Source organism: Atractosteus spatula, chromosome 20 (assembly GCF_055471065.1).
Source record: "Atractosteus spatula isolate fAtrSpa1 chromosome 20, fAtrSpa1.hap1, whole genome shotgun sequence".
Lineage (NCBI taxonomy): Eukaryota > Metazoa > Chordata > Actinopteri > Semionotiformes > Lepisosteidae > Atractosteus > Atractosteus spatula.
The window spans coordinates 6,848,786-6,875,950 of NC_142725.1; the positions used below are offsets into that span (position 1 = coordinate 6,848,786).

General features: G+C 43.1%; 1 protein-coding gene across 4 annotated transcripts; it reads right to left on the reverse strand.

Moving 5' to 3' along the window:
- tmem269 (transmembrane protein 269) lies at positions 1 to 26,913 on the reverse strand. Of its 4 annotated transcripts, none has more exons than XM_088938043.1 (8): positions 26,706 to 26,913; positions 17,666 to 17,723; positions 11,875 to 11,939; positions 7,720 to 7,867; positions 6,467 to 6,564; positions 3,854 to 3,997; positions 2,459 to 2,659; positions 1 to 1,890 (listed from the first exon to the last, which is right to left on the reverse strand). In XM_088938043.1, exons 3-8 carry the CDS (start codon positions 11,909 to 11,911, stop codon positions 1,781 to 1,783), a joined length of 738 nt encoding a protein of 245 aa, XP_088794169.1. In that variant the 5' UTR covers positions 11,912 to 11,939; positions 17,666 to 17,723; positions 26,706 to 26,913; the 3' UTR covers positions 1 to 1,780. The 4 variants fall into 4 exon arrangements, with proteins under 4 accessions (XP_088794169.1, XP_088794172.1, XP_088794171.1 ...); XM_088938046.1 differs by having other exon boundaries at positions 7,720 to 8,913; positions 26,706 to 26,903; XM_088938045.1 differs by lacking the exon at positions 11,875 to 11,939.
- Positions 26,914 to 27,165: the final 252 nt, after the last annotated feature.

Consider the following 27,165-nt stretch of genomic DNA (forward strand, 5'->3'; position numbering starts at 1 on the left):
TTCTGGAGCAAATACCATACACCTTTATTGTTGTTGTATTTTCAGAAATCCACATAGTAAAAATATAAAGGTTCAAAGTAGAGAGTGCATCTCCCACAAACATGATTACAGTAACTTCTCCATCAAAGATTTCTGTGCGAGAAAGACACCAGAGGCCAAAATCATCTTTAGACTGGGTTGGCACACTCCCCCAGCGCTTGATAATCAGCTGAAACCTGCAACATTGAAGTCACAGTTTGCTACCATTCTCACTACTTCTTGGATGTCATCTTCATGAGGCTCCAGAAGTTCACCTTCATTTGCTTTGGTTTTCACTCTCCAGCTCTCCCACCCCCCACACTTGAGGAAAGCTCCACCTCCGGCTCCTCCGCTGAGATTCCGAGATTCCTGGGGATTTTCCTCCTTCTTTTTCCCTTCCAACCTCGGAGCTTTGCAGCTCACACACTGATGCAGCTCCCCGTTCTTAATCCTGACACTCCGGACAATACAACGTAGCTGTCAACGTTCCGGCAGTCAGTTTGTTTTAGAGTAAAGGACAAGCGTAAAAGTGAGAGAAATTTAAAACGTTGAACAGAGCTACCATTTCCTGCATTCATCTGATTCATTCTGTTTTTTTCTGTAAGGCAGAGAAATCAAACCTTTGGATCGCTTCTCTCTATAAACAGAATGTAAGCAGCAATTTTACTTTTCTTCATGGCAACCATTACAAGTAAGATAAACAGTAGAATGAAGATACTGAAACACCTGGTACTTGGTGACAGTTGCTTTCATACCCATAACTTATCATGCCGGAAATTATTGAAAATGAAGCAGTAACAGCTGAAAGACAGACACATTGTACACATCAGTGTTCAAGGAAAACCCAAACTTTAAGGAGAGAACTGCAGGTTTCTTCCTATGTTAAAAAGATATGAATCTTCCTAGTCATATCTTGGAACCTACTTCCTTCCTCTGCTGACTCAGGATGGCATTACCTATTAATTCAGTTTTACATACGACTGCCTGTGATGAGACAGTGCCGGTACGACATTGTTAATTAACATGCTAGTTAAGTCAACACTTTCAAAAGTGCGCATCAAAAAAATACAAGACTAAACAATTCTATCCTTTACTTATCACTATTCATAAAATATATTACCCTTAGAAAATAAATCACAATTTATATATTTCAACTATATATTCCAGGTCACTATATTACATTAATATATTATTAATACTGTAATAAAAACAATCAAACGCAAAATTTCTTATCTGTGTGAGAATTCTGTTCAGTTTACAAGTTCTGAAAGTCCTTGCAAAGACCTTGTTTAAGATTTGTAGGCTGATGAAAGGCTGAAAAAGGTTTTTGATCCAAACAGAAACAAGATATATTTACAATCGACTTCCCAAAGCCCGGATTTCTTATTCATTAGAACAAAAGCCGAGCCACGTCACGGACAGATTCAGGGAAATGAATCTACTTCCCAGTTTGAAAAATAAATACATCAGTTTAACATTTCACTGGGTTGAAAGGGTCTGTCCCTTAAACAATTTAAGCAAGTTCAATTTTTTCGGAAACACAAACTCAAGTTTGATTGATTTTTTTTTGCTTGTTCTCGTGGTCAAGAAGAGGTTTATCACTTCAAATAAAAAAAAAGAGTCTCAAGTTGCTTCTTTACAGTAAGAGAGGTCATCAGTTCTCCACAGGCTGCAACAGGAGGTTTGAGACTGGTTGAGTTAGCTGGGTTAAGCCTCTCTGCAGGCCTGGAGACCAGTTCCGAGACTCAGCTTCACTTTTCCCTTAAACCTTTGAGCTCCACAGGGCTGTGGGAAACAGGATATAGGACACTGACCACAGCAGGTAGTAAATGCAAGTCAGGAAGGAAGATACACAAAAAACCATGAAAACTCCTGTGAAGAAATGAAAAAAAAACAAAAGAACTGTAGGTTAGTTCAAGGGCCGCCAAATAAAAGAGCTCTGCTCTTTAGAGGAGAGATTGCGATGTCAGATGTCATAAACACAGTCTGCTCCAGGTAGTGGGACACAGAAGGCTGGCTGAAGAACGGTTCTCCTAAAAAATCAGTTGCTGTAATCAGGCATGTTGAGCAATGCACAACGTATTTTTATTTCAAATTCTTATCTTTTGGATACCAATCAAAACCAAACCAGCATAAAAAAAAGAAAATATTCTAATTCAATTACCATGATTGCAGCAGAGTGACAGCATGTGGTGACAAAACTAGGTTCCTCCTCTCAGAGACCCAAGTGTAGCACAACCAGTTCAGCCTTGTGCGTGACTCAGAAACAGGTTTTATGCCATATTGCTCTGAATTTACAATGTTTTATGGCTGATACAGGACAGTACCTGTGTGCCTGCTGGGACTGGTAGGAAATCGGGACGCCCTTCAGGAGGAGAGTGTTGAAGACGGTACCAACCAGGGCCCCAATAACAACGACGTTTTTTATTTCTCTACTGACCTCCAGCAAAGACCATCTTCTTCCAGGTCTGGGACTCCAGCACTCTGTCGTGGGGGTAAAAGCCTTGATCTACCATGAAGAGGATCATGGCCACGGCGGTGACTCTGAGGATGACCACGTTGCCCCCTGTCAACAGGAAGGTGCAGGCCAGGACAGCCGAGGAGTAGATGCATGGCAAGCCCCGGTACGTAAAGGGAATTCCTGTAGAATCAATCAATCAATCAATCAACTAGCTGACCACTATTCCATCCAATCAATTAACCAATCTACCAACTGAGCACCATCTGGCTAGTCAATTAGCCAACAAACCAATCAATGAGTCAGTCAACCGACCAATCAATCAATTATTTCAGATTGATCTGATTTAAATTGAGAAAAAAAAAACATTGATCTCCCACTGGGGTTAACCTTTTTTCGTCCAGGACCCAGGTTAAGTTTTGGTGTCAGCTCCGTGAGTTATGGTTCACTTTTGAGTTCATTTCTTTTTAAGTGCTTCACTGTTGCCTAAAAATGAAGTATAATCTTGTTATATACACAATAATATTAAAGTTGGTCATGTATTTGAAAGGCAGCATCTTAAGTTGGCCTCTGGTTGCTGAAGTGGTGGAAGTTTCATTTTTGTGTGAGGAAGCTCTGAAAAACCTGTTTCACACAAGCACTTTGTAGAAAAAACAATTCAGAATTGTTTTCTTTTTTTCACTTTGATCCAAAGCACACTTCTTTGAAAATGGCAGGGCAGCTTCTCATTGTTTTGGATAATGATAAGCTGCTCTTGAAGATCAGCAGTACTTGAAATGTCAAAAGCCAAGTGATTTTATTCTTTCTTTTTTTTAAATGAAGATCGTACTTTTGTGAAGATGGTATTCCGGCTCATGAACAAAGTTGCCAAACCTTTGTTGCCTAATTTTTTTCAGGTTCTTTGTTAATACTTATTGCCTAATAATACCTCAATATAATCTTGTTATATTAGGCAATAACAGTTTTTGGTGCTAAAGGGCTTTTATGAAAACCTGTTTGTGTAGAAGGAAATTTCAATTTGTTAAAGAGGATTGTGCTGACCCACCTAAACAGCACAGTGACTGATTTTTAACGCCTACGTTGAGAAACTCTGATCTACCACTATAACCTGCTACAAAGGCTCACCGTAGAAGATGCAAGCCACAACAATCAAACAGTACAAGGCACTGAAAACAGAGATATCCTACAGATGGTTTCATTAATACCAGTCCTAACACTCAGATAAACCTCTGCCAGAACTCTACAGGTGAGAATCTGCACTGAGTCAACCCCATGGGGCAAAGAAAGAACAGGAAGGGACAGGAGGAGGGAAGCAATCAGGCAACGGGCAAACTCGAGCTGCTTGGCTGGTCGGCTCCAGACTGGCGCTGTCCTTACCGCTGGAGAAGAAGCAGAGGCGGACGAACACAGCCAGGACATAGAAGATGCACAAGAGGCTGTCCAGCAAGCTGTTCCTTGGCAAGAGCAGTGCTGTGGCGATCCCGAAGGTAGTGAAGTCTGCGAAATCATCGAGCTTGGCGCCTATACCAAAAACAAAAGTGACACTAAGAGAAACTGGCAAAACCCAGATTATTGACCCAGCACGCTTAGTCACGGGGCCTATTAAACAGCAAGCTGAATTTGCTTAATTGATCTTGCTTCTAGGAGAAAGGCAACTATTACACCAGCATTTTTTAAAATATAAAAAATGTTTTATATAGCATTTGTATTAGATCGATACTTTATTGATCCCGTGAGGGAAATTGCAGTGCAACAGCAGCTTAACACAGACAACACAGCCACATTGTAACGAAATGATACAATAATAATAATACAATACAATCAGTACAGTGAGAAGTGCAATAAGAAGTGTTACTCACAGTCCAGAACACACAAAGAACAAACCAGAACAGAACAGTACTCAAAATGTCATATTGCACAATATGAATATAAATATAAATGTTTTGCACGGGTCCCTGGCATATATTGCACATTATTGCACATTATTTTAAGTTTGTGGCTCTTGCAGCGATCTGCAACCAAAGTTTTGTGAACAGAGTCTAATTGATTAAGAATTAAATAATTTGCACAGACTCTCCCCCAGCATGGGTAATTTAGATCACTTTTACGCGGTTTAGATGCAATTTTCAGACCCTGTCTGTTCTCTTCATCCTGCGCCTCCAATTCCACTTCATCAAGATCGCTGGGACTGCAGCACAGAAAACTGATGCCTTTTCATCATTCCAAGTGAATGCAATGGAAGAGATGGGCTCAAACCGTGACATGAAGATGGACTTTCCCTTTGAAATTTGCTGCTGAAGCAGTTAGAATGCACGTGTGGATGCTGTGACTTTTATGCCAGCTCTGGTTTGGCTCCAGCTCTGAGATTACTTCAGCCTCCTTTGTAAAGAAGCCTCTGTTTTGCCCCTCCCTACGTATTTACTGAGCTAACCCCCTGCTGGAAAGAGTGGGGACAGGACAATGGAAATTTCCACTTCGCCTGAGCACACACTGCCATCTTCCTCTGTAAACAACATTCCGGTAACTCGTGCTGGTAACTCATCTCTGGACACAGAGCTGGCAGAGTAGCAAAGCTGGCAACTCCTGCTCTGTTTGGGGATAGTAGCTAAGGGTCAAAGATTTAAGCAATTCCAGATATGTGGAGGCCCGTAAGTACTGGTATTACAGACACAATCAGTCTGTAATCCCACTGGAATTAGCCTGGCTAATCGGAAAGTGACTGACCAATTGACACAAAACCCACGTACGAGGTCATGTGTTCATCAACAATGGCCACAATGGCCACAGAAGTGTATGGTCAGTCATGCATTGTGGTGCACCTGCGAATGATTCATTGGGATTATTTTTAACTCAGTATGATCCAACCAAACTGCTGTCACGAAAAAGTTCTTTCCGGGCCCTATGCAGACGACACGATCCGGGGTTGAGTGAGGAAACACTGGGGAAAAAAGTCATGCAGGATACGGGAATACGGGTGTGTCCATGGAGCGCTGGTGGTCGGGGGAGGTGTGGCCGAGGCAAACGATCCAGGGATGAGACGAACGGGAAATCCAAAAAGCAGGGCAAGAGTCCAAAGCCGGGCGATCCATCCGAGACAGATGATTTAAAAACTGGAACCGGGTCGGAACCGGCAGGGGGCACGGGAACAGGAACAAGAAACAGAAACTAAAAGCATAACGGAGCCAGGCTCATCCAGGTCCCGGGCTCGCATGATGCAGAAACCAATACAGAGCCCGGATTGGCATCAGCATCTGGCTTTTAAGGGGGAACAGAAAAGGGGCTGGAACAGGGAGCAGGTGCGGGAGATGAACAGCAAACAAGGAAGGGCTGGAGCGCCCTTAAGAGGAGGGGTTTGCGATCGTGACATCTGCCAGTGTCTTGTGTCCAGCTCGTTACATGATCATTCTGCTCGTCCTCAATGGCTTTTTTTACTGCCAATATGTCGAGTTGCGCTTAGATGGAAAACTCTCACTGTAAATGTCCTTTAAAGATGGAAAAAAAATCATTTTAAATTTGTTCTGCCACTATACGCAGAATGAGGTGAAGCAGAATTCCAGCAAGATGTGTTCCAAAAAGATGGATTGTTGATTGTGACAGTGCTCTGTGGTACCTTGTTGTAGCTAGTTTAGGCACGGTGACACCATGGCCTTCTCTGGGCGTAGCAGGGACCTCAGCCTCCTGGGCTGGGGGAGGTCTCCTTTAGCTCACTCGGCTGGTCCCCTGTTGCGTTACACCGGAGACCTGGGTTCACGCCCCGGTGTTGCAGGACGAACCAGCGGGGTGGAGCGGTGAGGACACCAGCCCGCGTGGAACCACGACGGTCACTTTGTCACGAGGTCAGCTATAGCGTAATCAATATTGAACTACATAGGGCTCGAGTGGCATGTTTTTTGCCCAAGTGGCTTGAGTTCAAGTTTCCTCAAGGTACTCCCACTTCCCTGGATGATTGGCGTTTTGACTGCAAAAACTGAAAAAACATGTTCAACTCACCCACAGCGGAGCAGGCATTCAGTTGCCTAGCGACGGCTCCATCAGCCAGGTCCAGGAGGTAGCCAATCAGGACCAGCCAGCAGGCAGAGATCTGGTCGCTGGAAATGGAAAAAAAACGTTACAAAATGTTCTGAGTGAACAAACAACTGCAGATTTATTGATCTTCAATCCAGACAACTGTATTGCTGGATTACTCGATCAGACTTTCTCAACACAAGCTGGATATTCATCCAATAATGTTCCTTTCTGTTCAAATTCATAAGAATTACAGCTATGCAGTAGTGCATTTGTATGCATGGAAATATGACAGATTCTTGTTTAAACATAATATTCAGTGGTGGGTTATTATATATCAATAAAAAAGAAAAAATAGCATCAGCAGACTTTTTTTAATCAGGTTATAAATGTTGAGTAAAGCATTATAAACTGATTTTAGCTTTATCCTGCCAGAACAGCATCAAATATGATAGAAGGTGATCGTCATTTTCACATAAAAGCTAGATTCCGGAAATTTCTTTTCTAAAGGAATTCAATTTACAATTGACACCACCTTTCATTTAATGATTAGTTTTCTTCACTGAAATCATACTGTGAAAAACATGTTTTGAACATTTTTCCTGTAGTGTAGGCAGATAATGAAGGAGATGCATCAAGACACCTTTAAAACTGTTTGCCAGGGTAAACTATGATAAAATCAGAATAAAGTGCTGTACAGAATTGTAGAAATGTGTGACACCGTGATGAAGCATTTGCATTGTAAAAGCACTGTAAGCCAATTAATAAACTAAACAAAAACCTATCACAGAAGTCTTACATGCTAGCAAACGAAACATATCTAGATCATGTACTGTAGGAATCATTTTGATGCCTCTTCGCAATTTTCACAAGGTGTTCCACACATGAAAGTTCTACAGTTTTAAAATCCACCCACAATATTGTAAACAATAGCAAAAACAGTAAACAATTGGAAAGGAAAGATTTTCAAGACTTTCTAAGCTTTGTTGTCACATTTGTTTCAGTATTTTCATCTACCCATGCAACTCAGGAAGACCTTCTGCCTGTTGTTAATAAACCTCCACATCGACGTATTCACAGTACCGTCAACCATTAAGCTCCAAGAGTGGCTGGGAAAATCACTCTGTTAATGAGTTACCTGGTACAGTATACAGTACATCGAGGTCAAGATGAAGCAGAAGAAAAAGAAGACTGAGCTATTCTATCTGGACAGTGTGATCCAGAAACGTTCAACTCACCCATTTACACTGCAGAGGATGGAACTTAGACCCATGATCATGTTGGCCACGGAGAGCACATTGGCGGCGTTCTTTCGGGCAAACTCCCTGAGCTTGACCCAGCTCTCCTGCTTGTTGAGAAGCAGCAGCTTTGCGCACTGGAAAACATCTGAGACCAACAAGAGGCCCGAGTTAGAGGGGGGGAAAGTGGCACGAACTGCCAGACAGGCCACAGGGGAGAGTTACTGGGATGACAGCGTGAGTCTTTAACTAAAGTACTTCAACTCAATGACAAAGTTGTTGACTGAAAGTTCGACATAACGCAAAATAAAAGAAGAAAAACAACTAGCCTATGTTTTACTATTTGCTAACCCAGTAACCTCCATTTTCTTCTTCAAAGGAGGTAAAAAGAAATCATTCACATCTACTTCCGAACTCCACGATGCCAGGGTCATGTCTCAATTCATCTTTTTTTTTTTCTCTGTGATCAGCTTTGCGTTCTTTGCTACCACAGAAAGCTCATGGACCTATAAAACAGCAGGTCTTTGGTACTTAAACATTAGGATCTGATGTTCCTTGCTTGGACGTGACAGTGTATGGAGTATTTTCCCCTCAATCTTTGTTCTATGTACAATACTCCCATTCATGCGTTTTTCCCTAACATCAGTTTTTGTGTTTCTGTGTTGATCGCCTCCTCACAGGCCTTCACAAGAGACCGCAGGAATCTCAGGTTATGCCACAGAACATAAACACTGTTTTTTAAGAGGGAGGCCATGTCTTTTACAGTATTTACTTCAAAGCTAGACTTTCCATTCAAGGAACAGCAAACCAACAAATTGAAGTAATAAGCATGCTGTGAACATATAAATCCCAAACAGATGTCTCTAAGAATCACGTTAGTACTGGACACAGACTGCTTTCTTCGTGCAAATGAAAAGATTCTCATGCAGACAGAATCTAACTTCTATAGTGGGCCAGACTGTCTGAAATTGCACTGATGTGCCACTGCAAGGATGAATATGTTTGCCAGTGTGACAAAGCGATTGCGTGTGCACGTATCTGTTTTTCTGGGAACTTGAAACAGCTTTGCAAACAGGTTGAGTGCTTCTGCACATCCGCTCAAGTCTGACACAGACAAACCCCGCGGCTGGTGGCAGTTTCCTCTCAGGGGGAGGGCAGAGAAACCACTTGTCATCAGAGCTGTGGAGATCAATCCTTAACAAAGTGAGGATGTGAAAAATAATGTTAATGCTTTGGTAATAGCAACAACTGTTCTCAACATTCTGTGGCATAATGTCCCACAACACTACTAATATGTTTTTCGTAATGTTTTACACATGAAATGTTTGTAAAAGCAGCACTGCTGTACATACAGGGTAGAAAGCAGCTAATCTATTTCCTGGTAGGTACTGTAGGTCCCTTTTCAGGCCATCAAGGTCCATGGGGGAAGGGGGGCAAGGGCCACCATTTTTCTCAGCCATCCGACACTGGAGGTGGAGTTGATGTGGTCCTTCCTATTACCCCCAGAAGGGGGTAAATGAGTACCCCCGGTACTCATTTGGAAAGCAGGCTGAGTGGACCTGGGAGCCATCTGGAAGGAATTAGAGCAAACTACATCGCCTGCCCTTACCTGGGGTTGAACCCAGGACCTTCTGAGCTTATTTCCTGGTATACTGACTATCATATAAATTATTCATCCTTCCATTTTCTAACTGCTTCTTCACATTCAGGGTTGTGGGGGAGGCCAGAGCCTGTCCTGGCAAGCAACAAGCACAAGGCAGGGTACGGCCTTGGACAGGACACCAGTCCACCACAGGGCACACATGGACACATCAAGGGGACGTTTTCCAAGAAGCCAATTAACCTACCAGTATGTCTTTGAGCTGTGGGAGGAAACCAACACCAGCAAAGGGAGAACATAGAAACTCCACACAGACAGCACCCCAGGTCTAGACTTGAACCCAGCAATGCAAGCGGCAAGCAGCAATAATGATCACTGCACCACCATGCCACCCAATCTAAAGTATATCATACAGAATATACGTTTTTCCAAGTCATCCCATGCTAAATACCCGAGGCACAGTTTTTAAAGACACGGCCCCCTGAATGCTCATGCCATTTATAAAGGGCTTTGGGAATCCGAAAACTCGAAGACCCTTTGACTTCCCAGGATCGGGAGCTATAGTGCAGTACACTGACCGCGGACACAACCATTAAATGTGAGTGCTTTAGTCACATCACTTTAAGCTTTATTCAGGAAGACTAAATTAAAGAATGAAATAATTCATTCATTGCATTATGGCTTTTGAACATGGTTTTCTTAAACATGTTCTCTAATAGCAAGTAAATTATTCAGTTTGTCACAAGAAACAGCAGTTATCTTGGACAGTAATTGTTATAGCTGTTTGAACAGTTCCCTTCCTTTCATTTTTAAATGACTTTCTCCTCAACTGGGAGCTGGAAGGACTTCCATCTGGCAAAAGCCCACACACACCGAGCCAACAATGGCCTCACGCTGTGCCTCGCAGCTTTACGAGAGAAAGAGCCTATTAATAGGCAAGTCTATTAATAATCTAGTACAGTGCTTGAAAATGACCCACGAGTCTTTATTACCACCAGCCGGAATGAGGCTCATGATGAAGATTGCACTGAGATTGATCAACACCAGCAGTTTTCGCCAAGAGCACTCTTCTGATTTATTTCTCAATTTTATTTACTTATTATAAAGGTATTACATACCCCGCGCGGTCAGAAATAACTGGTCTTGACAGACAATAAGCATTGTTTATTTAAAACGATTACCTCTTTTCATCTTATTTTTGACTTTTTCCACACTGAAGATAGTTACTTTTTATCACATTACAGATGTAGCTGAGCTGTTTTCTTTAAAAAAAATTGTCCCACTTACTCCACTGTTATGGAACAGGTTGTTTGCCCACACACCGCCAGGTTTGGTCACAGCGCCCCCTGGGGAACTATGGCCCAGCATTTCTGAAAGATGCATGGGGGAGTACTTTGTGTGTTTTTACACCTGCTAAAAACTGCCTATGATGCAGTCAATGGTTGTACATTTTTCAGGCACGTTTGCCAATTTGTGTGGGAGAAAAAAGAAGGTTTACAGATTTTCCCATTTCCTCATCATCATTAATTCAACTAAAATAAGCAGATGTTACAGGTTGGAGTATATATACAATAGATATCTAGATCGTCTCTCTCTGCAATATTGTAATTATACAATACTTTATTCTATCTACATCACAGTAAGGAATTTGTCTGTCAGCAGTAAGCGTCAAGTGTAAACTAGTTACTGCAGAGATGCTCTGCTACTACTGGTCTGAGCTGCAACACAAGACCTGCAGTCTCTCCCTCACTGGACTGTCAGGTCTCAGGCCTTCACCTGCCTGGGAATACACTCTCATTTCCCGGGAAACAGAACACAAAGGGTTGTGCTGGCCTGACTGACCCAGGACAACAGCTGTTGGTCATTCAAGCTCTTCCATGGGAAGAAGGCAGGAAAGCTAGTATGGCTTATATACGTCACGTATTGTCACACAGCTTTGTCAAGTGCCTTGGGGCAACCTTGTTGTGAAAGGCGCTATATAAAAAAATCAATTGAATTGAATTGAAAAGCTAGCAGCTCCCGTGCGCAGCCAGCAGATCTGGGTGTGAGGGACCAGGTGGGATGTCCAGTTGAATGCTAACTGGCACTTTCAGAGGGAAAGTACCGATGAGGAAAAAACAATAGATTGTCAGATTTGGTCCCATTCTCTCTAATTATGTGATCTGGAAGCGGTGCAGTTTTCCCTGCCTTTTGGAATTGGAAGTGGAACATTTTAAAATTAAAATTATGTTTAGTCTGTGAATAGACATGTGCGTGAGAGGTCAAAATGACTGCAGTACGTTATTTGGAAATAATGATGCAGTATTTCCTAAATCCTGACACATGTACCCAAAGCACTGACAAACATATTGGTTTCCTTCAACTGAAGAGCTGCCATTCTGAACCAGAAGCTTCCTGTTCACGGTAGTGAGGGCAAACAGATAAGCACATTTCCATGTCCTGTTCTTTTACATTAACAACCAGAACATGCTTACTTGTCCCCCTTTCCCAGACATCTTAATGGGTTTAAGTACGTAAGGTCTATGTGTTAAGAAGGGTTAAATTCATGTTCCTACTATTCTGTTTTGCACCCTGAACTTCGCGTGATGCCATAGCCAGCCGGTCTCAAGTGATTCTTCATCTGAAAGAAAACAGTATGTGAGACACAGCACAAGCCAACATGACACTTTTAAAACAGATCTTCCTTTGCTTCTGTTGCTTTTGGTTTTTAACTGCTGCAGCAGTTGTGACCTTCCCACAATGCACTGCAACAGTGACGCAATACTGCCTTACAGGGCGTAGAGCAGTAGGTGAAAAGATTTCATTCTCCATAATCATGGTGTAATCCCTAAACTCCTTTGTGCTTTTCCAAGGGAGGAGAGCGATGATTATTTTAATCTGTTTCTTTCTGTTCTATTAAAGAAATGGTTAGAAATTTTTAAAAAAAGGATATAATGAAACAGATACAGGATTCTGAAGGACAGAGCTTTGAAAGGTAACTTTTTACAATTTACTCATTTTGGATATAGGTTCAGTCTAGCACAAGCATAAAGCCATTCCAATCCACATTTCATGCAGATTTCGATATTACTGAAGAATTAACTGTCCTGTATAAAAATCCACTTTGCTTAGGACCACTGCAAAGGTATTTTTAAACAATTTCATGTTTAACACACATCAATCACCTGATTTTCCACTGTAAATCAGGGAGACATGTTCAGCATCTCAGCAAAGAATCGTCACTGCTAATTTTTCGCGCTCGGCTTTTCTCTTGCAAAACCGAATGGCTGATTAGATTGTAACTGCATGAAAAATTAAAGAAAGTTTAAAGATCCCTTTGCAACACCACTGGACTCCAATACGTTTTTCCAAAGTAAAAGCTTCTTCTGGTAGCTTTTGGTAGCTGGTACTTTTATCACCTACCTGCTGGTAAATTTCTCCACTTTTGATGCAATTTCATTCAGTGAAGGAATCATGACTCCATTTAAAAGCCCGAGAAACTGACAGGGGAAGAACCCCTCCAGCCAGAAAAAAAGACAGATAAGCTCCGATCCAAAAGACCCTGGAAAGAGATCGACTTGATCTCTGAAGAGATCAACCTTTATTACAGGAGGAGTGGGTAAAAGGACAAGGGAGGGTAGATTTGGCCAAGTTTTACCCTTGAGAGATGGGAGGTTTCAGCTGGGAAGGTTTTGAGCACCATGCACAAAAAATGGGGAGTTCTGAAGTGTTAATAATGAATAGAGCTGGAAATCAGACAAGCCAGTCATGGTGTCTCATACTGAGCATAACTGTTTGTTTCCATGGAGACCATGGACTAGGTAACAGCGTCAGTAGTGGCTTGCTGCAGTGATGACACACTGATGACAGTTTTGAGGGAAGCAAAACTTCAGGCACAAACACACCTCCCCAAGGGAATTTAAACATGGAATAAGCCATGATAAACTCCCAGGATGCCTTCGAAAATATTCCTGCAGATCAGACGTGCTTCTAATGAGCAACATCGCAATTTCGTCAGCAGAAAATAAGAACGTCGTCTTGAGCAGAATTTCCCTGTTTTCTGTGCACGGCATAAGTGGAAATAACATGAAAACTGCAATACGATTTTTCTATTTGAAGGTGCATGCACATCTTTAATTCAGCAATTCTACTCTTTTTAAATTGTAGTAAATTCTTAGCAGTGTGGTTGTTCACTTTCATTTTTAGTTTGCTGACATAACCACACAGTGAAATGCAGAAAGACCCATTTACCGTGGCTATCAAAAGTACTGACGCCCAGGGACTTTTTCCACATTGAACTGTTATAATGTACATTCATAATGTATTTATTTGGGGGGTTTTGCCATTGATCAGCACAAAGCGATCTATAATGTCAAATCAAAAACACAATTCTACAGATGTTCCTAAATTAATTATAAATCTAAAACAAAAGAAGCGATTGCATAAGTATTATGTAATGTATCCAAGAAGACATATGATGTCATTTCTGCCAAAGGTGCCTCTACCAAATGACTCAAAGGGGATGAATGCTTATGCAATCAGTTATTTTCTATTTATAATTAATTTTGGAGGATCTGTAGAATTTTGTTTTCACTTCGACTCATTATAAAGTGTTTTCTGTCATTCAATGGCAAAAACTCCCAATTAAATACATTATAATTCCATACAGAATCACAATAAAATGTAAAAAAGTCCAAGAAGGGGTGAATACTTTTGATAGCCATGGAAATTGTTCCTAGTAAAGAGAAACAATGTGTTAAGTTTCTTAAGTGCTTCATTTCAGGCAATGCATCAAAACTATAGGTAACGGTGAATAAAAGGCATTTTATCATTTAACTGATTAATACCATAGCCAAAGAAATCCTTTTCCAAGGAATTTTGGAATGAACAAGCAATTTAGAAGATGTGATGGGCTTCCAATGTTTTGAGATTTACTAATACAAAGATGATTAAGTGATAAACATAAAGTCATCATTCCCTAATAATCCTACTGGTGCTTTTCCTCATTATGCAACAATAACTAAGCCTCTTAAACCAACATCATGGTTAAGGGAAAGGATGCATGACTTTGTGTATTTTATCTGCTCTGCTTACCACTGAAAACCCCAATTGCTTCAGTGTGTAGCCAGTGTTACTCTCCAGCTGGCGTTAAGTGTTTTTTATTTCCACTGGCAACATCAGAGGTGCTGTTTGTGCTTTGCTCAGGCCAAATTCTGCTCTTTGTACACCATAATAGAGAAGTGGGGTTGGCTACTTAATCACCTGCAAAGGGCACAGCTCTGTTTGCACAGCAATCACTTTTGGTTACTTAATGCCATCTAATTAAACTAATCCAACCAATATTCCAACCGCTTTAGACAATACAGGATCGCGGAGAAGCCAGAGCCTGTCAAACAGGTCAGTGGGATAACTGGTTTCAATGGTTAGGTTAGATCCGAATGAATGCAATGTTTCTATTCATATATGTAGAGCTTATTTGGCATGATTAGCCTAGCTGAGGGAATGGGAGCCCAGCCACAGGGATAAGGCTGCCCAACACCCCCCCCTCCCTTCACTATTGTGAGGAATGAGCCAGGGAGCTGCTGCAAGGATGCAGACGGGGAGGCAGGAGGGCCGTGAAAGAGATCTGCAGAGCGAAGACCTGGGTGCAAGGCTTATATACGTAGGCAAGCGTAAGCATGCAAGGTTAGGGTCTAACCTTCCTCCTGAACGATTGTTAGAAACTCCGTGTCAGTAGTGTGGCAAGATCCTAATGAACATGATAGAGGGATGAAAAAGAGGCTCTGATATACACGCGATACACTTCGGGAGAAACCTCGACCTCGCGTTTTGCCGACTGAGGTGCAGAAGATGTGCACTAGTTTTGAAAAGAGTGACCGGAGAAGTGAACAGCAGTTTAGCTAACACACTGCAGAGGTGATGGAGGATCCGGTGCTGAGCGCGAGCCAAGATTCGAAAGGGCCTAACGGCGGGACTGTGCTTGTAAGGATGAACGAAAATGCCTCGACATGATTGATTGGTCTAGCTGGTTTTAAAGTGATAAGTAATTTTATCATGAAAGCGGATAGGGATGTCTAAAAATAGATGACAGGTATGGCTAGCAGCATGAATTCAGTACGTATACATATACCGTACAAAATTCACTAAAGCATACCAAACTCAACCAACAGAAGCCATTGACCTATAGGACAACATTGAAATCTCCAAGTTTTGTTTTTTTAATTTGTGCATTTCCCCATCATTGCAGGGAAAGTCAGGATTTTCTGATTTTACAGAAAAATTTCTCCTTTTTTTAACATCACTTTATTAGCCCCATACAATTTCTTGCATTAGGAATTCATCTTTTCACATACCCCAACTTGCTCTCCATGAGACACACAGACAGGGAGAGAAGCTTGGGGTCAGAGTGCAGGGTCTGCCATTGTACAGCACCCCTGAAGCAGCTGGGGTTAAGGGCCTTGCTCAGGGGCCCAACGGAGTAGGATTCCTTTACCAGCTGCAGGCTGCAGGATTTGAACTGGCAACTTTCCAGCCCCAGGCATAGATGCTTAGCCACAGAGCCACCGCTCTGCCCCGAAACACATCTCGATTGCTGGATTTGAACACCCGCCCTCACGCTTATAAGTCAGTCACTTAAGCCATCACGCCACAGACAGATTCTGTCCTTTAAATCTGGAGTTCGTTAAACCGGGGTGTGACAGAGTGCTTGTTATTTTTTCTTTCTTTTACTGAATGTGAAATACTCCAATGTTTCCCTCTACCCTTCTGGTATGTTTGAGAGTGTGTATGTGATACGAACGAAGTGTGAATGACACTTACACTTTTTGTTGTTTCCCTAAAAGCACTGCAGTGTTTTCCCCATTTGGAGTATTGTATTGTTTTGTGTTGATCAAGATGGCCACCAGTCACCTTTCCTGTTTGTAGTATCACACAAATGATCTTAAAGGGAAAGGTTACTGGTGAGCCATCTATAAATAACCGATGTAAGGTTAGCTGTTTTGTTTAAGCGAATATATCACGGTTGCATGACTCTGTTAAAATTTATAAGTTATTTTGGGATGGTTAAACACTTTATTTTGATCAATTTGCCCATCTCTGTTAACAAAAATGAGTCCCTTTGTATGGAGGAGGGTGCTTTGGAGGAAAGGTGTGGAGAGTATTTTTTTTTTATTTTTATTTTTTTGGTTATCCCTATTTTTTTTGGCAATAAATCCAGTTTTGTTTGCATTTGAAGACTGCTTTGTGGGAGTTTCTGTTCTTTTGAGCCAAGCCTGGTCACTTGGCTGGTGACACGGGAGGTTTACAGTATATAGTGTATGTCTAATTGATTCGGTTTTTGATACCAATAAGAACTTTAATTCCGAATGTCTGAACAAATTCAAAGATCCTGGTTTCTTACAGCTCTGGAGCCACCCCATTGAGCCTTCTTCCAGAAGGTTCAGAGCGCTTGCTACCTCTGCAATGATTAACAGGAGCATTGATGGGTATCATGATGTACTCATGTGCCCATTCTGGAAACCTGCCTAATGAGACTGGAGCATTTGATGCTGCATTTCACAATGGCACTCAGCTGTTACCTGGTAACTGTTTTGAAAAGGAGAAAAGAAGACAAACAACTCCAGATTACAGAATCAGTTTACGTAAGTTCACTCATAGGAAACCGTTTTTTTATCACTTCAGGCAATGTGTGCAGCTGTAGCTTTTGAAAAAAGACCAATTTTCATCAGGAATAACACCAGGAGGACTAACAGAGAATTGAATAATGGCAATAAGACAGGTAAGAAGTAATACCACGTAAATAAAAAGGAACTGTAGGATGATTTCAATGTGTTTGGAACTGAGTGACATCAACCATTGGGCAGATTGGCCAAATACCTCGGAAATGTTCCTGGGGTTAACCAAAATCATAAGACAACAATCTATTAGTTGCAGTGAAAAGATGTAGGTGAGGTTTTTTTTTATAGTGTAAATGAAGAAAATTACTATAGTGTAAAAGAAGACAATGTCCTGGCTTCATGTCGCATGGTAACTGTAAGGAATGTATGCCTGATAGATGGAGACGAGATCACATTCACAGCCTGGTACACAGACATGGTGATGACAATAACTGGCTGGCTGGAAAAACAAACATTCAATTTGATTACAAAAGGTCATTTGATATGCAGTCTAGAGTCAATCGCTGCATACAAATTTGTTGGAACACCATCTCTTAATGAAAATCACCTAATCAATGTTTAATTCAGCAGCGATTAAAAGACACTATACAGCCAAGAGATCCTCCATCACTAGGCTACGTAGTCAAAGACACTTTTTAGTAACCTTTAGAACAAATGTAACACACACAGCCAAAACAAGAAAAACACTTACCAGAGTGAGGAATCACCATAAACATCTTGTCCTCTCCTATGTACTTTGAGACCAGCAGCTGAAATGAAAAGATGTTATTGTAAGATCTTCTGCAAAACCTTACTAACTGCAATACTACAGTATATACAGCACAGATCCAACATCAAGAGGATCACACATTTTGCCACAAACAGAATAAGAGCTTTATAATGAGCAATGTGAAGCACAACTAGTTAAGTATTAAATGCACAGCAGATGTTTATATTTTCAGTTTACGTTTCAAATAATATGGTCACATTTTAAAATGGAAGTTATTAACTGACGTTTGGGAGGGATCTCCCACAACTCTATCTCATCACCATCTTTATGAAATAAGCTCTATATATCAAATGCAAACACCTCCTTCAGGTTCAAGTTTTTAAATATTCCCATTCCTGGATGTTGTTGTCCACAGTGAAATTATGTTTGTTTAAACCAAACTGGGTGGATGTCAAATTCTAGTCTTGCGCCTCCACTGCCTGGCTGGCCACTTAGCTGTGCGAGTCTCCTCTAGCACCCAGAGTTTTGCTTTGTGGCAGACAGACGTGTTTCGCCTTCGGTGTTGTTGGGACCTTAACTGTATTGCCGTCGTTTGGTAGTCAGGACAAGAGACTCCTGCTCATTCCTTCAACCCGCACTTTCCACCAAACACTCTGCTACTGCCACGCTTTTAGCTCTGTCTTTTCAGTTCTCCTGGTATCGTCAAACCCTTTCAAGAACACCGAACAAGTACAATCAACGACTCCCCCCCCCCGCAGTTCATAACTTCCATTTGAAAATGTGACCATATTATTCTAAACGTAAACTGAAAATATAAAAATTGCTCACACCTGAAGATGGCTCCACGGCCGAAATGTTGCGTTTCCTTTCTTTTCTTTTCAGCATTGTCACGGGAGGACGGAGAGCTCAGTCTCCCGTGTGGGTTTGTCATTAAGACCCGGTGCGAGGCGGTTTATCCAGAAAGGTCAGGAGACGGACTTCGGGGAAGACACACGAGGTTAATTGTGACAATAGTGATACAGTGGTGCCATAGTGAAAAAGGGAAAGATTCGATAACATCCAAATCCATTCAGGTCCAAGGGGTAGCCAGGAATCAGTCCAGAACTCCAGAACCGGGAAATTAATCAAGACAAGGACGGATTAAAATCCGTACGAACAGGGAAACACACCGCATCTGACAGACACGGGACAAGGCGCTCCAAGCCCCGGGCTCAGAGGTCAGGACGTCTGGGAATAAGGTCTATGCCCTCAGACTTCCTCATACTCTGGTTGTAGGCGGGCCTTCAGATGTCCTTGTTCCAAAGCTGAGCCTAGAGCATTGGAAGCACTAGGCTTATACAATAAAACATTGATTAAACACACCAGGAAAGCAATCAGGGGTTAAACCAAAATTAGTGGTGCCTAGGGGTAAGGGCGCCCCCTGGGGGAAGGAGGCCAACCGCGACAAGCATGGAATAAACCCGTTACCTGTTCCTCTACTCCGCCCTTGTCCCTTCCTCTCTCTTCCTACTCCTGCTTGCTGCAGTCTCTCTCCTTCAGCCTGCATCACAGGAGCTTCTCACTCACTCTGTGCTCTACCCACATTCTGCACACTTCGAGAAAACCTGAGGCTGAACTGACTTAGTCTCAGCTTGGTGTTCAAAATCTGTGCTGGTGTTTTTGGGGATCCTTTTCAGGAGAACTGCCATTTCCTCGGCCAGACAAATCACAGCCGAAGTATTAAGCGCACTAACCCAATATATTTGTCGTCTCATTTTGTCACTAGAATTAGACCTAACTACATCAGTCTATCCCTCCCCAAGTCAAATTCAATTCTATGCTCGTTATTTTTTATTCTTATTATTAGCTCCACCAGACTCTGGAACAGCTTTTCCCACAGGTTGTCAGGCTTCTCAATGCCCTGGTACCTAGTTGCACCCACCCCATTTCCAGACACAGGTTTGAAATTCCCCCTAGTGTTAGTGTATATTGTATTATGTATTTTTTGTACTATTCTGTAAATGTGTATCCTGTCTACAATGTCTATATCAGTATCTGTAATAGCACCGTGGACCAGGAAGAACGATATTTCATTCCACTGTATACTTGTATATGGCTGGAATGACACATAAACTTGAACTTGAACTTAAAAATGCCTTTTCAGTGTTAATTTTCAGTGTTTAGGGGTTTAAAAAGTTGACAGGCAGAGGAAAGTAGTGTGTAGGGCTCTATCTTGTTACTGGGATTCAAACCCTTTTTGTAAGATGAGCAGAATTTATGGGCAGCCATGTGGGCTAGAGGTTAGGGCTCAGGGCCACAAGGGAGAAACTGCTCTTGCACATGTTGCAATTTGTTCCAATAATAACATGTGAAAGAGGGTTCTCTGCAGGCTGTCATTTAAAATATGAGTTTGCCCGTAAGCAGTTTATTCGTAGTGATTATTATATTTAATCTCAAAAAGGATACAATTTCTAATTTAGTGATATCACCAGGAAAAATGGTTTAGTCACGCATAGCATGACCAAATTGGATTTTAAGAGACCCAGAGACAAAACATTGTCAAATGGGAATGACACTGGCATTGAGCCACGACTAACCCAGCTCTGCAAGTGACAGCAGGCAGTCAACAGCACTTTAAGGTCAAGTTCAAGTTCAAATTTATTTGTCAGTCCAGCCATGTACAAGTCTACAGAGGAGCGAGATATCGTTCTCCAGGTCTACGGTGCGAATACAGACAAGACACTGTCAAGACAATGCTATAGACAAGGTAGCCATAGACATTTCTGACAGGGTACATGAAGTGCAATGTGCAGAGTGCAATTTACTTTACAGGATTGTGCAAGAATTGTGCAAAGAATACATCAGACAGTATGCCTGACATTAGGCAAAAAAGAACTAGGTTTCCAGATTTGGGGTAGGTGCAGTAGGTACCAGGGTGTTGAGGAGCCTGACAGCCTGTGGAAAGAAGCTGTTACGGATTAACAATCAGTCATCTTGCACTGACCCACTATCGGTGACTGGAAGAGAGGACAAGCACCACATGAATATCAGTCCAAGAATTACTAGTTGACTGACTGATACTTAACTGTTTTAGCTGCTTCTTAAACTTCATAATACACAAACACCCCACAGACCCTTATATAGTCTTGACAAAGCCAGGGGCCACTCAGATGCCAAGGAATGAAAGAGCTGCAGACCACTACTCTGCTTCTACCACATGCATCAGCTCTGTTGGTGCTGTTGGTATTCGCATATTCTCATACTGTTAAAGCAGGGATGAGTGCATTTTTACCTTGTATGTTTTGGGGAGATAGGATTGCACTTACACTGTGCTAAGAAATGATTGTGTCTTTTCCCAGTCCCCAAAGTCAACCTTTCTAAGTGTTAGTTAATTATGACTCGGTTGATTTTGTTTTAATGAGCTGTGGTCTAGAAATCGTAGTCATGAGCAACTGGTGATGACCTTAAGAAGCATCACCACTATTGATAAGTGGACCTCATGAGAGTTATATAGTGCAGCAATCCTTCCTTTTCCCCTGGTAGTGTAGGCCAGTGCGCAAACAGCCACAGATGAGCCTACACTGCTCATTAGGATTTACTTCCTTTGTTCATTATAGGTGGGTGTGCTAATTATGGTGGAAGACACAGTGAAGAGAGGGTGCACATGCACAATATAGAGGAAGAAAGGAATCTTCCATGAGTGAACCTACATGAAATGTAAGTGGTGAGAGGTCAGACAGCAGTCCAACACTCGGGGCAGAACGCTGCAAGACACCTCAAAGCCATGGAAATGGACTGTTCATCTTCTCTGTCTTCGTGAAGGCCAGGACACGAGTTCAGTCGTAGGGTTTACAGTAAAAGGGTGAGGCCTCATCCTTAGCAGGAACCACAAGGCATTTCACTCTCCTCAGAGGGGACAGGACTGGAGGAGTATGAGATGCTCCTAGGAATAGCTCCTAGGAATAGCCACACTTCCAGGCAGATAGAGCACATCCAGGCAGCCCTATGGGGGAAGGCACACTCCATAGCTAGTTTCACTCAATTTCTCTAGTACAATTAAGCCGGACCCCCCAGTCCCCCGCCCTGGTAAGCCTGACCATGTTGACCACCGCTTGACCACCGCTTGCAACTCCTGTTGGGTGATGCTGTAGTTGGTTGGTTCAGCTGCAGTAGGTGATCAGTTTCTCTTCACCATCTGGTTCTGGTGATAAAACAGCTCCTGGCCCCGGTGATGGCATCCATGTCGAGGACGAACAGCAGCCCGGGGACTGGGGCAGCAAGCACAGTGCACAACATGAGCCTGAGTTTGTCAAAGCCCTTCGTTCAGGGTCTAACAGCTCGATGATGCCCATCTCCTTCAGCTACATACTGTAAAAGTCTTTTTATGGTGGGTAGCTGGCTAGACTGCCATCTAACGCAGCACGCATCTGCTCTGTGAGGCCTGTTTAGTCAAGATCTAGTGAGGCCACCATGAAGATATGTTGAGAAAGTTGAAGGAACTTCCAAAGTCATTCTCCTTGTTCGGGATTCAGGTCTTTCAAGCTTCTCTCCTACATGGCCCAGGTCATCGTTGTCCTAGTTCACTATTCTAGGTTGGCAAGTTAGTGCTTCCTCTGGTAGCGGGGGGCAGACTGGTGTGACGCGTGGGAACTAGGCTTTTGTGGGAAGAGGATACGGAATCAAACCCGCATGCTCTGGATGAGAGGGAATCGGTCAGCGTGGTCCCCACTGCACTGGCACTCATGGGCAGCTTTCTGTGTGCCAGACACTGTGGAGCTCATGCACTGGATCTTCTGAAAAATGGACGGTCCTTGTTGGTGGACAAACTGGGAATGAGCTGCCCCAAAGGAAATCTAGTTTTCCTGGGGAAGAGCTACCCAGACAGGGCCTTTACAGCGTTGTCCTGTCAAAACCAACTTTGGTTTTGGATGGCTGGATGGGGTGCCTGCCTCAACGCTCATGTCAGAGCTGTGCCAGTTCAGACTCTCCCCTGGTCATGGAAATATCTCAGTGTGCGTACAACCCTGAGCCAGTCAAATGCCCCGCATTTAAGGGTTTGAACAGTCTCTTGATTTCCTCTTCATGGCTTTTCTTGCTCACACCATTGCCAGTCCTACTTGGTCTCTTACTGGGATAGCCCGCTGTACTGGTCCCGCTCAGGCGTGCTCGTGTCACAGGAGCCGGTCCTAACTCCCCTGTAGTGCGTATTGAGGACCCTGTGCAGACGGTATAAACCAGGAGAGACTGGAAAAGGGCTGCGGGGAAGACACAGAGAGGAATGGGATGGGAGGACTAACAGGGGGCAGTGCCGATGGTCATCCGGGTGCGAGGGGGAGCGCAGACGAACAAGTCCAGTGGGAGTCCAAAACGGAAAAACAGGGCACAGTCCAAAGTCCAGGTAGCCGGGAGATCAATCCAAGATGAAGACAGGGAAAAGAGATCCAGGAACATGGACAATAAAACCATAAAGGAGCAAGGCGCTCCGAGCCCTGGACTCAGATGGCCAGGACGCCTGGGGGAAAAGGCCTTGCCCTCAGACTGCTCCTGAGCCCTGTGGATAGGCGGATCTTCAGATGTCCGTCTTCCAATACTGAGCCCAGAGATTCGGAGGCACATTTAACAGGAGACAGGTGCACGTAATAATGAAACTAATAATAAAAGGTCGGAGCGCCCTCTAGAGGAGGGATGATGACCGTGACTGCTCACTGCCTGTATTCTCTGAGCTTCTTCTCCACTGAGCTCCCCCATCTTACTCCTGCCCCATACGCTCCCTAGAGGGGTTCATCTGCTGTCCATCTGTCTTCTGTGCCATCCTCCTCTTTCCTCTTTAAGAGGCTGTGAGGATCCCACTCTACTGATACCAATGCTGTGATTCTCCCATTTGTCCAGCAGTGTATATGAGCTCAGAAGGAGAAGCAGAACAGCAAGCTTGCAGGCTCACTAGAGGTAATTGTCAGTTCGTTACAGGTGGACGTGCTAGTCAAGGAGGGAGGAAGAGTGTAGAGCGAGTAGCTTCTGTCGGCCATGTACAGTATGAGAGAGAAAGGAAACCTACCTCCCTTACATTAGGGAGAGAGGAGAGAGCAAGTTTGTATTTATTAATAATTCCCTACACTTATATAGCAATTTTCTGGACACTCCATTCAAAGTGCTTTACAGGTAATGGGGATCCCCTCCACCACAGCCCCACCTGGATGATGTGATGGCAGCCAGAGTGCACCAGTACGCTCCCCACACACCAGCTCTCAGTGGGGAGGAGAACAGAGTGATGAAGCCAGTTCAGAGATGGGGATTATAAGGAGGCCATGATTGGTAAAGGTGAGGGGGAAATTTGGCCAGTACAGCAAGGTAATGCCCCTACTCTGTTCAAGAAATACACAGGGATTTTTCATTACTACTGAGGTTCTAACTCTCTGTTTTACATCTCATCTGAAGGACAGCATCTTTTTACAGTATAGTGTCCCCATCACTATACTGGGGCATTAAGACCCACATAAACTGCAGGGTGAGCGCCCCCTACTGTCCCCACTAACACCTCTTCTAGCAGCAACCTTAGTTTTTCCCAGGAGGTCTCCCATCCAGGTACTGACCAGGATCACACCTGCTGAGCTTCAGTGGGGTTGCCAGTTAGGAGTTGCAAGGTGACATGGCTGCTGGTGCTTAAGGCTAAAGGTAACAGGCAGAAGGTCAGAGATCTGTTTAATCTGAGGGACAGAATCCTACAATACTGTCTCTTAGAAATTGATACATTTTCTAATTTGGAAAAACAGCCAAGCTCCCTCTTCAAAAAAAACCCCACCTGACGAACCCCAGTATCTGCCCCTGCTTCAACCTCTGGTTTCGATAGCACAAACTATCTGACTGTTACCACGATGCTACATCATCTTTCTAGCAGAATAATGAACTTGCAAAACATGTGACTACGGATGAGCTCTGCCAGGGAAGACGAAAAGCATTTCAGGGGTCTGTCTTCACAGAGGTTCTGTTCCAAGATGCAGTAGATGACTTAAGAGTACTTAGCTGGAGTACAATGGTAAGGACACTTCCTTGTCAACCAGTTTGAAGCCTTTACCACTTCTCCTCGTTAGGAATGAGGGGAGCAATGGAGGAGCAGAGACATTTTTTGTTAATGTGAATACATTTTAATATGTACACGTCCAGTAATATTAGAAAGTTGGCATCTGTAGCTTTAATATACTGTACCTCAAATCTGAAAGGCTTCTTCCGTTATTTCAAAAACAATTTTACTGAAACGCGACTGACTAAAGTACTGTATACTGGAAGTGCACATTCAATTCAAAATACTTAATTCATCCCAGGAGGGTAATTTACTTACAATATATAAGCAACAATTACATGACAACAAGCATTTTCATCGTTAAAGTTCAGACAACAATGTTTATGTTGGAATATCGATGTGACAAAAACTGTTCCAATATGTAATCGATTATTATATAAATCCATAATTTTGACACCTGCGCAAACTAAAACACTGCGAAACGGACTAATTGTGTAGCACACAACAGCTCAGCCGCTCACGGAAATAACACGACTTTGTTCAGGGAGAAATGAAAGTGAATGGGGAATGCGAGAAATGAAATCCCTAAACCGAACGCTCAATAAGATTTTAAGTCTTAAATGATAATGATTTCTATTTATCACGCAGTTATTAGTTAATTTCTTTTTATTTGGGGATTCCTAATCCGATTTTCTTTTCAAAAAGGTGGCTCACACCTGGCCAGGTGAGATCGGCAGAAGGTCGTTGTGAAGACCTTCTGCAAGTTATATTCCAGAATATTCCACCGCACTGCAGCACCTAGAGGCGGCGCTGTGTACGCTCACGGGTAGCAGTGGTGTTATAGCGCAAAAGAAAATTCCATGACGGAGCACAGACGCCATTCTCATCTCTTCTGAACTGCGAAACGCGAATGCGTAGGACCGCAGGCTGTGTGAATGAATTGACAGGGGCACTCGATGGCCCGCACGGCTCTTTTAAAGATCATGGAGGTTTGTCACTTTCTTGCATCGGCTCCACGGGACGAGTGGGGGACACTACTCCCATTTACAGTGAGGGTTTTATTTCTCCCGAGATCAGAAATGTTCAAATCTGTTCCATGTTAACGGAACGAGAAAAACAGCGCAGCGCCGTTTGCTTTTCTTTCCGTCTTTGAGAACAAAGTACAGTCATCGATTTACTGTAGGTACCCTCTTGAGTCGACCTGTCTCCGAAATAAGAGTGTGGAGGTTTCGTCCTTGGGGCGGCTGTTAATATTAGGATTGAAGTGAAGCCTAATGACCGAAGTTTCAGAACTTTTCATATTTCTCTTTAAACGAACAACTCATCAGCTGTTACAGCCCCGTCTTCTTCGTGGCGCAGCATGTTGTGTCGTTACTCGACTCCCTGCAACAGGTTGCCGAGATGGAGCTGTGCCTTCGCTGTTTTACAGCCTGCTTTCGTGGGGGGGGCGATGCATAAGCAGTCTCTCTCGGGCTCGGAGACCACCTGAGAAAGCAGCGACGCCGAAGGGGGGCACGATTTCTTTGATCAGACAGTATCCGAGGAGCCCGTAGGCGTCGCGCTGTAAAAGTGGCAAAAGATGAGCGACAGAAGAGCACAGATCTTGAAGCACATTAACGTGCCCGCCTCGGGTTAAAAAAATAAAAAAAATCGCACCCCACAAATCCTGTCTCTTATTGCAAGAAAGTAATTCCTTAACACTCCGAAATGCGCGTCAATCTGTACTGCAATCGCCCTCTGATGAAAGCGAGCTTCCTGACCAAAACCTTCTGACATTGATCAGATTTTACACAACGTCGCATCGTGTTCTTTTCTGAGCGAGCCCCCCTTTTTTTTACCACCCCTTCCAACATCTTTCACCCCCAAAGTATTGGAAAGTGGGTTTGCATGTCAAATGGACAATGGAGAAAATTAAAGAAACAGACATGATCGCGAAATAACGGCAACAGCAATGACATTATAAAAAGGTCGCTTTAAGCGTGAGCTCCTCTTAGAAATAACTACTAGATAAGGCATCTGGCTTACCTGGTGGGAAATGTTCTCAGCTGACTTTGCTGCTGAATGTAATTAAAATTAATAACTGGTTTTCAATATCTCGACTCTGATCGGGTTTTTTTTTTATCTTGGCTAATAGCGGGAGGAAGAATTTGCAGGTGGGGTCTCCAGGTGCAGGCGAGGTTTCTCCCGGAGCACGACAGCGTAGGAGCACACTTGTTCAGAACTGGATGTGGATGTTCAGCTCCCCTCTTAAAAGGCAAAGTTTAATCTTAGCTGGAATATTCCACCGGAAATGACGCCCTGCCTGGGCTTCTAGGATTTTCTATATTGGAGCTGGTTGGTTAGAAAGGTTATTAATTTTCCTCACAATTGAGGAAACACTTTTTTTTTAAGTACTGTAGTACTTTGGGCTGCACCTTCACAAATTCTTATTGAAAGTCTGTAAAAGAAACGTTGAAAAAATAGCAACCATTGATATTATAACCGA

Bases quoted from the DNA above. Each gene is read 5' to 3' on its own strand.
- tmem269 (XM_088938043.1), bottom strand. From the start codon at position 11,911: ATGGCATCACGCGAAGTTCAGGGTGCAAAACAGAATA. The intron at 7,868-11,874 runs GTAGGAACATGA...TGTTGGTCTCAG, and splicing joins TCAGGGTGCAAAACAGAATA to ATGTTTTCCAGTGCGCAAAG. The intron at 6,565-7,719 runs GTGAGTTGAACG...TTCCATTTCCAG, and splicing joins ATCCTCTGCAGTGTAAATGG to CGACCAGATCTCTGCCTGCT.